The 12,109-nt window shown below is 46.0% G+C and overlaps 1 protein-coding gene across 2 annotated transcripts in view; it reads left to right on the top strand.

Moving 5' to 3' along the window:
• Positions 1-12,109, top strand: part of SMC6 (structural maintenance of chromosomes 6) — a 120,382-nt gene that overhangs the window by 40,136 nt on the left and 68,137 nt on the right. For both annotated transcript variants that reach the window (XM_077291470.1, XM_077291469.1), the window contains exons 8-11: positions 2,903-3,004; positions 3,723-3,842; positions 4,324-4,422; positions 4,650-4,796. In XM_077291470.1, coding sequence (XP_077147585.1) covers positions 2,903-3,004; positions 3,723-3,842; positions 4,324-4,422; positions 4,650-4,796 — 468 coding nt within the window. The remainder of the gene's footprint in view (positions 1-2,902; positions 3,005-3,722; positions 3,843-4,323; positions 4,423-4,649; positions 4,797-12,109) is intronic.

The following is a 12,109-nucleotide window of genomic DNA, read 5'->3' as shown; positions in this document are numbered from 1 at the left end:
CAGTGGTTTACCCCCACATATGGGGTACCAGCATACTCAGGACAAATTGGACAACAACTTTTGGGGTCCAATTTCTCTTGTTACCCTTGTGAAAATAAAAACTTGGGGGCTAAAAAATCTTTATTGTTAAAAAATATATATTTTTTATTTTCACGACTCTGCATTATAAACTTCTGTGATGCACTTGGGCATTCAAAGTTCTCACTACACATCTAGATAAGTTCCATGGGGGGTCTAGTTTCCAAAATGGGGTCACTTTTGGGGGGTTTCTGCTGTTTAGGCACATCAGGGGCTCTCCAAACGCGACATGGCGTCCGATCTCAATTCCAGTCAATTTTGCATTGAAAAGTCAAATGGCGCTCCTTTGCTTCCGAGCTCAGCCATGCGCCCAAACAGTGGTTTACCCCCACATATGGGGTGTCGGCGTACTCAAGACAAATTGTACAACAGCTTCTGGGGTCCATTTTCTCCTGTTACCCTTGGTAAAATAAAAATTTGGAGGCAAAAAGATCATTTTTGTAGAAAAAATGCGATTTTTTTATTTTCACGGCTCTACGTTATAAACTTCTGTGAAGCACCTGGGGGTTTAAAGTGCTCACCACACATCTAGATAAGTTCCTTAAGGGGTCTAGTTTCCAAAATGGTGTCATATGTGGGGGGTCTCTACTGTTTAGGCACATCAGCGGCTCTCCAAACGTGACATGGCGTCCGATCTCAATTCCAGCCAATTCTACATTGAAAAAGTAAAACGACACTCCTTCTCTTCCAAGCTCTGCGGTGCGCCCAAACAGTGGTTTACCCCCATATATGGGGTATCGACGTACTCAGGAGAAATTGCACAACAACTTTTGTGGTCTAATTTCTCCTGTTACCCTTGTGAAAATAAAAATTTGGGGGCAAAAAGATCATTTTTGTAGAAAAAATGAGATTTTTTATTTTCACGGCTCTACGTTATAAACTTCTGTGAAGCACTTGGGGGTTCAAAGTGCTCACCACACATCTAGATAAGTTCCTTGGGGGGTCTAGTTTCCAAAATGGTATCACTTGTGGGGGGTTTCCACTGTTTAGGCACATCAGGGACTCTCCAAACGCGACATGGCATCCGATCTCAATTCCAGCCAATTCTGCATTGAAAAAGTCAAACGGTGCTCCTTCACTTCCAAGCTCTGCGGTGCGCCCAAACAGTGGTTTACCTCCACATATGGGGTATCGACGTACTCAGGAGAAATTGCACAACAACTTTTGTGGTCTAATTTCTCCTGTTACCCTTGTGAAAATAAAAATTTTGGGGCAAAAAGATCATTTTTGTAGAAAAAATGAGATTTTTTATTTTCACGGCTCTACGTTATAAACTTCTGTGAAGCACTTGGGGGTTCAAAGTGCTCACCACACATCTAGATAAGTTCCTTGGGGGGTCTAGTTTCCAAAATGGTATCACTTGTGGGGGGTTTCCACTGTTTAGGCACATCAGGGACTCTCCAAACGCGACATGGCATCCGATCTCAATTCCAGCCAATTCTGCATTGAAAAAGTCAAACGGTGCTCCTTCACTTCCAAGCTCTGCGGTGCGCCCAAACAGTGGTTTACCTCCACATATGGGGTATCGACGTACTCAGGAGAAATTGCACAACAACTTTTGTGGTCTAATTTCTCCTGTTACCCTTGTGAAAATAAGAATTTGTGGGCGAAAAAATCATTTTTGTGAAAACAAATGCGATTTTTTATTTTCACGGCTCTACGTTATAAACTTCTGTGAAGCACTTGGGGGTTCAAAGTGCTCACCACACATCTAGATAAGTTCCTTGGGGGGTCTAGTTTCCAAAATGGTGTCACTTGTGGGGGGTTTCCACTGTTTAGGCACATTAGGGGCTCTCCAAACGCGACATGGCGTCCGATCTCAATTCCAGCCAATTCTGCATTGAAACAGTCAAACGGTGCTCCTTCACTTCCAAGCTCTGCGGTGCGCCCAAACAGTGGTTTACCTCCACATATGGGGTATCGGCGTACTCAGGAAAAATTGCACAACAAAATTTGTGGTTAAATTTCTGTTTTTACACTTGTGAAAATTAAAAAAAATGGTTCTGAAGTAAAATGTTTGCAAAAAAAAGTAAAATGTTAATTTTTTTTCTTCCACATTGTTTTAGTTCCTGTGAAGTACGTAAAGGGTTAATAAACTTCTTGAATGTGGTTTTGAGCAGCTTGAGGGGTGCAGTTTTTAGAATGGTGTCACACTTGGTTATTTTCTATCATATAGACCCCTCAAAATCACTTCAAAGGTGATGTGGTCCCTAAAAAAAACATGGTGTTGTAAAAATGAGAAATTGCTGGTCAACTTTTAACCCTTATAACTCCCTAACAAAAAAAAAAATTGTTTCCAAAATTGTGCTGATGTAAAGTAGACATGTGAGAAATGTTATTTATTAACTATTTTTTGTGACATATCTCTCTGATTTAAGGGCATAAAAATACAAAGTTTGAAAATTGCAAAATTTTAAAAATTTTCGCCATATTTCCATTTTTTTCATAAATAATCGCAAGTAATATCGAAGAAATGTTACCACTAACTTGAAGTACAACATGTCACGAAAAAACAATCTCAGAATCAGCGGGATCCGATAAAGCGTTCCAGAGTTATAACCTCATAAAGTGACACTGGTCAGAATTGTAAAAATTGGCTCGGTCATTAAGTACCAAATTGGCTCTGTCACTAAGGGGTTAAACACTTTTTTTTTTTTTAATTACTCTTGTTTACATAGTTCAGTTGTTTGTTTTTTGTTTTAGACCACTAACTATAAAGTTAACTACAATAACACAATATGGCGCCAGCTTATAAATTCTCCTGCCTTGCAATCTGCCATTTTCTGGTTTCCTCTGATTCATTGCAATTTATTCTGTTTTTAAGTTTTTTATGAAGGCAACACAATTAGATCAGATGAAGGATGATTACTCCTACATCATGGAGACCAAGACCAAGACTCGCGATCAGATCAGTTTTGGGGCAGAGGTAAGAAGCTGACAGGATCTTTTAAAATCATTTCAATGTTTTTTTTTCTGTTGGTGAAGAGAAACCTCTTTATGTTCAGAGGTCGAAAAAAAGACCTGATACTTACTGCTGACACCACTGAACGCTTTTGTCAGTGTGAATATTGCTCTATAAACAAAGAAACAGATCTGTCTGCTATTCTGGACACATTCCGCACACAGAGAAGGCTTAGAAGCCGGATGTAACAACCACAGTAATGGGATTGCCCCTTTTCAGAAAATACCAATCCTTAGTTGCTGTTTGTTATAAAGAAACAAAATGCACTTAACTCACCATCCCCAGGTCCACCGCTGACTCTGTTGCTGCTCTGCATGTCTGCAGCACTGACATCACGTCGACAGCGCTTCAGCTGATGACTGAGCTCAGCGGTTCTGCCCAAGTAGATGGCACAAACCGCTGAGTTCTGATTGGCTGCAGCACTGTTGATGCGACAGCGTTGTAGACAAGAACAGATACTGGCAGCAGTGTTGGAGACTCGATGCTGGACCTGGGGAGGGTGAGTTAAAGTCAATATTTTTAAACACACTACAGCCGGAGGACCCAGGTTCTGTGTAAGGAGACAACCACATTATTGACTAAAGGAAAAAAATCTGTTAACCAGGGTGTAAAATGCCTTTTTTTATGAAAAAGACGTGTAAGTCCTTCCTGTTTCACTGAATGTTGTGTCATCCCTATGTAGAGGCTTCATGAGTTGAAGCGAGACTGCATGCAAAAAGAGGAGAAGTTTAAAAATCTGGCTTCATTATCGGAAATGAAGGAGAAGCTGGAGGATCTGAAGCGTAAAATGGCCTGGGCCGTGGTAAGACTCTCCCCTCCCCGTGCCCCTTTTCTCTGCTTATGTATGTGAGTCAGTCAGACTGGCCCCCTATATCACTGGGAAGCTAATACTTAAAGGGGTTGTCCACTACATGGGTACTGATGCCCTATACTTTATCCTCCTCAATTTTGGATTACGCAGAAATATATTGACTGCTTCATCGTAGCTCCCCCTCGATCCGTCGTTTTGTGGACGGTTCCCCCCCCCCCCCCCCCCCCCCCTCGGCCTCTCGTCTCAATTCCCCCCCCCCCCCCCCCCCCCTTGGGTTCTCTTCTGGCGGATATCGCTCCAAGCAGTGCTGTTATTAAACTTTAGAGCTCTCTTTAGGCCAATGGACAACCTGTCATTGTAGGTGAGGGATACATAAGACTATGGACAGGAAGGTCAGCAGTGCCTGGAAGATCACTTCATCAGGTCCATTGGTGCTGTGATAGTGGTGTGAGAACTCTTCTTATTTTTTCAGGTGAATGAAACTGAGAAGAATCTGAAACCATTGAGAGAGCATATAGCTGGGGAGGAGGGCCGCACAGTCAAATTTGAGCAGAAGATCAGTGAATGGCAGGTACTTTAGATTATTTTTTTCCCCGTTTCGCCCTTCTAAGGATTGTCGCCAGTCTTTGAATTCAGCCATTCCTGATCTTCAAAATCAAGTTTTGACTAAATAAACTCCTTGTTAACGGAGTTCTCAAAATAGACACTGAGTAATGTTCCTGGTCTTGTGATGAAGTCCCGGAGTCACACCGTTGTCATGCGCACCATGTCATTTATATTATTTACTTTTGATTTGAGGACAAAGTGAATATTGCTCAAGAAAGTTTCAAGGCCCTACAAGGGAAACTGGAGGAGATCACCAAAGATGCACAAGCACTGAAGCCTCAGGGTATTGCTTTGAAAGATAACATGCAACAAAGAAAGCGGGATTATCATGAATCGGAGGTATGTGGTATAATTATTGTAAGGTCGTTATTTAGACCAAATACCAATAAAATCATAGAGTAGAAAAAATTCTGAAACATACAGTGGGGCAAAAAAGTATTTAGTCATTCAGCAATAGTGCAAGTTCCACCACTTAAAAAGATGAGAGGCGTCTGTAATTTACATTATAGATAGACCTCAACTATGGGAGACAAACTGAGAAAAAAAAATCCAGAAAATCACATTGTCTGTTTTTTTATCATTTTATTTGCATATTATGGTGGAAAATAAGTATTTGGTCAGAAACAAAATTTCATCTCAATACTTTGTAATACATCCTTTGTTGGCAATGACAGAGGTCAAACGTTTTCTGTAAGTCTTCACAAGGTTGCCACACACTGTTGTTGGTATGTTGGCCCATTCCTCCATGCAGATCTCCTCTAGAGCAGTGATGTTTTTGGCTTTTCGCTTGGCAACACGGACTTTCAACTCCCTCCAAAGGTTTTCTATAGGGTTGAGATCTGGAGACTGGCTAGGCCACTCCAGGACCTTGAAATGCTTCTTACAAAGCCACTCCTTCGTTGCCCTGGCGGTGTGCTTTGGATCATTGTCATGTTGAAAGACCCAGCCACGTTTCATCTTCAATGCCCTTGCTGATGGAAGGAGGTTTGCACTCAAAATCTCACGATACATGGCCCCATTCATTCTTTCATGTACACGGATCAGTCGTCCTGGCCCCTTTGCAGAGAAACAGCCCCAAAGCATGATGTTTCCACCACCATGCTTTACAGTAGGTATGGTGTTTGATGGATGCAACTCAGTATTCTTTTTCCTCCAAACACGACAAGTTGTGTTTCTACCAAACAGTTCCAGTTTGGTTTCATCAGACCATAGGACATTCTCCCAAAACTCCTCTGGATCATCCAAATGCTCTCTAGCAAACTTCAGATGGGCCCGGACATGTACTGGCTTAAGCAGTGGGACACATCTGGCACTGCAGGATCTGAGTCCATGGTGGCGTAGTGCGTTACTTATGGTAGGCCTTGTTACATTGGTCCCAGCTCTCTGCAGTTCATTCACTAGGTCCCCCCGCGTGGTTTTGGGATTTTTGCTCACCGTTCTTGTGATCATTCTGACCCCACGGGGTGGGATTTTGCGTGGAGCCCCAGATCGAGGGAGATTATCAGTGGTCTTGAATGTCTTCCATTTTCTAATTATTGCTCCCACTGTTGATTTCTTCACTCCAAGCTGGTTGGCTATTGCAGATTCAGTCTTCCCAGCCTGGTGCAGGGCTACAATTTTGTTTCTGGTGTCCTTTGACAGCTCTTTGGTCTTCACCATAGTGGAGTTTGGAGTCAGACTGTTTGAGGGTGTGCACAGGTGTCTTTTTATACTGATAACAAGTTTAAACAGGTGCCATTACTACAGGTAATGAGTGTAGGAAAGAGGAGACTCTTAAAGAAGAAGTTACGGGTCTGTGAGAGCCAGAAATCTTGATTGTTTGTTTCTGACCAAATACTTATTTTCCACCATAATATGCAAATAAAATGATAAAAAAACAGACAATGTGATTTTCTGGATTTTTTTTTCTCAGTTTGTCTCCCATAGTTGAGGTCTACCTATGATGTAAATTACAGACGCCTCTCATGTTTTTAAGTGGTGGAACTTGCACTATTGCTGACTGACTAAATACTTTTTTGCCCCACTGTATATGCATTTTTTTTCTGGTGCTTCATTGGGTGGACATGAAATCATGGGTGTATGAAAAAAGTTGGCTTCTACTCGGCTAGTTACTACTTCCTACTGGCACCAAACTATTTAGCTTAGTGTCACACAGGAGGCAGGCACAGATCCGGGATCCAGACCTGGTTCTCCCTAAAGTTTTAGGCTGGGGAAAATACCAGATTGACCTCTGTCACCCCACATGGGAGACCGAAGGCACAGTGCTGAAGAAGGTTAAAAGAAAAAAAGGCGGTTATTTTGGTAAAATGTTACAAATAGAGTTGAGCGAATTTGATCGGGTCCCTGCTTATTTGGCAAGCTATAGCGCTTGCCAAATAAGCTGCAGAAGGAACATGGAGCGTGCCGGCTGATTAGCTGTCCGGCGCCGCAGCTCCATGTGTCACGGCTGGGTGACAGTCACGACATGCATGGAAAGCCTAGCACAGTCTCTTCATACATGTGTTGTGACTGTCGCACAGCTGCGACACATGCAGCTGCGGAGCCGGACAGCTGATCAGCCGGCACGCTCCATGTATACGGGTTCCTTCTGCAGCTTATTCGGCAAGCTATAGCGATCAAATTCGCTCAAATCCAGTTACAAAGCAAGCTATCAAGACTTTTTGGGTCCCTTCCTGAGGCATGGTATAGCAAAGTTTCTGAAGAAACACAAATGTATGCACAAAGAGAAATAAAAAATAGCTGAAACAAAGAACAAAAGAGAGAAAAAAGCAGACATGGCATAGTAAATGGGCATTCAGATAAACAAATTGAGAAACTTGGAAACTTTGGAAACTTAATTTTTTTTTTGTTAGGAAGTTATAAGGGTTAAAAGTTGACCAGCAATTTCTCATTTTTCCAACAAAATTTACAAAACCATTTTTCTCCTTCGCCTCATTGGGGGACACAGGACCATGAGTGTATGCTGTTGCCACTAGGAGGCTGACACTAAGTGAATACATAAAAACTAACTCCTTCTCCTCTGCAGTATACACCTACCACTGGCTCCAGCTCAAACTAGTTCATGCTTAGTGTCTGTAGGAGGCACATGGGTCTGCTATTCAGACCACAATTTATTTTATTATATTTTTCACCTTTTAATATTTTTTTCCTTTTTTATGGATCGCAAGGACGACGGATCCCTTCAGGGGACCAACCAACAACAGGCGGGAACATGGGGTGTCACCTCCACGTACCCCCTTTCTGCAGCCAGGCTCTTTATGGTCAGACCAACAGCCCTAACCCATCCTTAGGGAGTTAACCTCTAGGATGTACAGAGACATCTGTGGTGTCCGTGCGAACCCCACTGCATCACCACTGATTGAACAGCGGTGATGAAAGGAGGCGGATGTCCCTCTCCGCATCCCTATCAAAGGGATGGTGGCTGGAGGGTTCCAGCGCTGTCCACGCTGCAGCCCCTGACCTGCAGGCAGAGCAGTCGAGCTTTGCACTTCTTCAAAGGGCTTCCAGACAGGATGGGTAAGTGCCCAGGTCTGGCTCAACAAGAAGGGGCTCCTGCAGAGCGCGCGCAGGTTTTTCCACTTTTCCCCCGGGTGCTTCCCGGCCAGCGCCAGAAATTTAGTCCTCGGCTTCAGCTTCTGCTAGGCTGCAACCCAGAAGCTCTGCCCACTCGCTCGTGTCACACCGGCGCTCCGCCCACCCTTTTGGCGCTTCACGCTCAGAGCAAGACTGCCTTTCCTTTTCGGCGGCCATCTTTTTTCCCTCTCTCCCATGACAGCACCACCTGAGAGGGGGTATCCGCCCACCAGGACAGGAAACCTACTGAATAAAAAGCCGGTACCTCTCCTCCGCATCAATTCGGATTCCTGTACTCATGGAAGCCTACAAGAAGACTAGCGGTACACTTACCCAGGAGGGTGTCCAGGATTCGGGATGCCGTCCGTGGGTGAAGAAGAGCCAACAATCGGGTTGGCGCAGCGTGCAGCAGGAGATCTCTTTGAAAAATGTCCCCTGTCTGCACGGGTCCTGGGCTGCGCACGCTGTGGTATGCCCAGCGGTGTGCGCCAGGACAGGCTCCCGGGGCTGCGCATGTTGACGCTGGTGGGTCCAGTGTCTTTAGCTGTGCGTGCCGGTGAGCGGGACGCAGGAGTCTTCCGGGCTGCTCACACGCGGGACATCGGGGATTTCTGGGGTGTCACGCTGGCGTCGTGTGCCGGTGATGTCGGCGGCCATCCGGGCTGTGCGTGCTTCCGGCTGGGATTCCCTTGTGCACAGCGCGCCAGATATATTTAAAAAAAAAAAAAAAAAAAAAAAAATGGAGATGGAGGGGGCAGAGCCACCAAATACTTAAAGAGGTGGCCCCAAGAAGATGGCGGCACTTGTCTGCAAGCTCCGGCAATGGAACCACAGCAGCAGCAGCCTCTGCATCAACAGCTGCCTAGCTCCAGTCAGTACAGACTTTGCCAGCAATGTATACAGCAGACCATAGCGGAGGAAACACCAGGGTTTGCCATGGACCTTAAGTCCATTATCAGGTCAGAGGTCCAGGGATCATTAAGGGAGCTGATGGCAAAGAAAGAAAAGGGCATGCCTGAGTCACTGTACTTCGAATCCGAGGGATCAGTACAGCATGAGGAAAGCTCGGGCTCGAGTTGATCATCCTCTTTTGATGGGAGAATGGGGGGTAGGCCCTGCTTTCCTACAGAGGATACAGACAGACTGGTTAGGGCTATAAGATCCACCATGGGCATCTCAGACCCCAAATCTACTAAATCTGTCCAGGACATTAGGTTCGGAGGCCTGGGTCAGTGAAAAAGACGTTCCTTTCCAGTTAATGAGAATATCAAAATGCTCATCAACCGGGAATGGAAAAAAACGGAAATTAAAGGGCTGCTACTGTCTTCAAAGAGGAGATACCCTTTTGAGGAAGAAGAGGCTGGCATGTGGCAAAAGACCCCAAAAATTGATGTTGCTGTAGCCAAGACAGTTAAAAAATCTACATTGCCCTTCGACGATCTGGAGACTTGTAAAGATCCTTTAGACAGAAAAGCCGAGACCTTCTTGAAACAGGCATGGGAATCTTCAGCAGGTTCATTAAAGCCAGCAATACCAGCCACCTGCACAGCAAGATCTTTGATGGTGTGGTTACAGCAGCTGAGTCACCGCCTAAAGGACAATACCCCAAGAGAGGAGATTCTGACAGATCTACCTCTATTGCAAGGAGCAGCTTCCTTTTTAGCCAATGCCTCAGCAGACTCAGTAAGGTTAGCGGCGAGATCTGCAAACCTTTCTAACGCAGCCCGTAGAGCTCTCTGGCTTAAGAGCTGGCCAGGGGATGCACAGTCCAAAGCCAGATTATGTTCCATCCCGTGTGAAGGCAAATTCCTCTTTGGGCAAGCCTTGGATGATATCTTGGATAAGGCAGCGGATAAGAAAATAGGGTTTCATATCCTATCATGGCCGCAGTTCAGAAGGTCCTTTAGGAAGAGACGTCACAGTAGAAGCAGACCACCCAAAAATCCGGATGACTGGAGGGATAAAAGACAAGAGCAAGGGCTTCATGTTTGGAGGTTTCTCCTTGAAAAACAGAAGATCCTCTAAGTGATGGGTCGCCCCAAGTGGGAGGAAGAAGTCCCACTTCCAAACTTCCTGGGAGAAGATCTCGGCCAATACATGGGTGCTCAACATCAGTGAACCAAAGAAGAACAGAGACTTCACACGTTAGATGTCAGGAGAGCCCTGATCCACTACTTAGACAGGACTAGACAGAGTAGAAGGGACAAATCCTTATTTGTATCTTTCCAGGGAAATAAGAAAGGGTATAGTGTTACAAGGGGGACTTCAGCTAGATGGATAAGGGGCGCCATTAGCTTAGCCTACACCTCTAGTGAAAGACCAGTTCCTGGAAATCTGAGGGCCGATTCAATCAGGGCTGTGGCGACCTCCTGGGCCGAGAAAGCGGAGGTGTCAAGCGAAGAAATATGTAAGGCAGCCACATGGTCTTCCCCCTACTACCTTCTATAGGCACTATCATCTCAATCTATCCTCCTCTGCTGACCTGTCCTTTGGGAGAAAGGTATTGCAAATGGTGATCCCTCACTAAGGTGCTTTAATCTATATAAATCTCTCAGGTGGTGCTGTCATGGGAGAGAGTGAAAAATCTAAGTCACTTACCGTTAACGCGATTTTACAGAGCCCATGACAGCACCCTTATATTCTCCCCCCCCCCCCACGGCAGCCTCCGTTCCTAAGAATGCAGTGAGTGAAGGACCTTTGATGACATCGCGGTCACGTGAGCGGTCATGCGACCAATCACAAGACCGCGACGTCATCGCAGGTCCTGTACACTCACTGCATTCTTAGGAACGGAGGCTGCCGGTTGCACCGCTAAGGTCCAGGGTCCGTTGGAGTGGTGAGTATATCCTTATTTTTAATTTTTATTCTTTATTTTTTACATGAATATGGATCCCAGGGCCTGAAGGAGAGTCTCCTCTCCTCCAGACCTTGGGAACCATACACTGGGAACTTCCGATTCCGATATCACAAAAATATCGGAACTCGGTATCAGAATTTCGATACAGCGAATATCGGCCGATACCCGATATTTGCAGTATCGGAATGCTCAAAACTGCCCAGGAGCCCTCTGCTGCTACCGAACCCAGTGTACACCTAGTCCCCCTGAGTGGGCATCGTCACTGTCGCAGTCCATGGCTTCATTAGCTAATGCGATTTGAGTCCGTCCAAGACCCCTCATCGGATTGGGGTTATTCGTCTGCCTGTCTTAGAGAGTTCCCCACCAAACGGGAACAATCAGCCTGCAGGGGGCCGTTCAGTCAAGATACACAGGCATCTAGAAAACAGGCCCATTGGGGGGACACAGGACCATGGGTGTTATGCTGCTGCCACTAGGAGGACACTAAGTAATACAGAAAGAATAGCTCCTCCCCTGCAGTATACACCCTCCTCCTGGCTCTCAGTGAACCAGTTCTTGCTTAGTGTCTGTAGGAGGCACTTGGGTCTGTTTCAGACCCCACCGTTTTTATTTTAATTTTTGATTTTTTGTTCTATTTTTTCCTTTAACGGAGCGAATGGGGGCGACGGATCCTTTCTAGGCTCCAATCTCTCCCAAGCCATCAACAGGCAAGTAGGTGGAGCGTCCCTCCCGTATCCTTTCCTGCACCGTTGGATGCCAGCCCTGAGCTCACCTTACGGGCGACGGTTCCTTCACGTTCCGATCTCCCCCCGCCCTCCATAGCAGGCGACCACATGGAGTAGCCCTCCCATCTTCCTCTCCTGGAGCCAGGTGCACAGCCGGACATAAATATGTATGGCGTCCGTGCAGCCCCCTCTGCATCACCACTGATATAGCGGATGACCCATGGCAGCAGAAGCTCTCCACCCCCTCCCTGACTATGGCGACAGTGGATTGAGCACCGGCCCGCCACATCTACTGTGAGTACACTGCGGGGGCCGAGGCGCTTGGGGGGGGGGTCCTGGTCCCCGGGGTATGAGAGGTCCGCACCTTAAAGCCCGTGTCCGTGGGTGGTCTGCAGTGCGGCAATTCCTGCAGTGTGTGGCTTAAGAATGGCGCTAATAGCGGTCGCAGCGCTGCAGGCTGAGACCCTTCCTCTAACCAGGGCACCAGGGCCCTCGTA

The sequence above is a fragment of the Ranitomeya variabilis genome, chromosome 2 (genome assembly GCF_051348905.1).
Source record: "Ranitomeya variabilis isolate aRanVar5 chromosome 2, aRanVar5.hap1, whole genome shotgun sequence".
Taxonomy (NCBI): Eukaryota; Metazoa; Chordata; class Amphibia; order Anura; family Dendrobatidae; genus Ranitomeya; species Ranitomeya variabilis.
The sequence above is the reverse complement of the archived record's forward strand: the minus strand, read 5'-3'. Positions and strand labels throughout refer to the sequence as shown.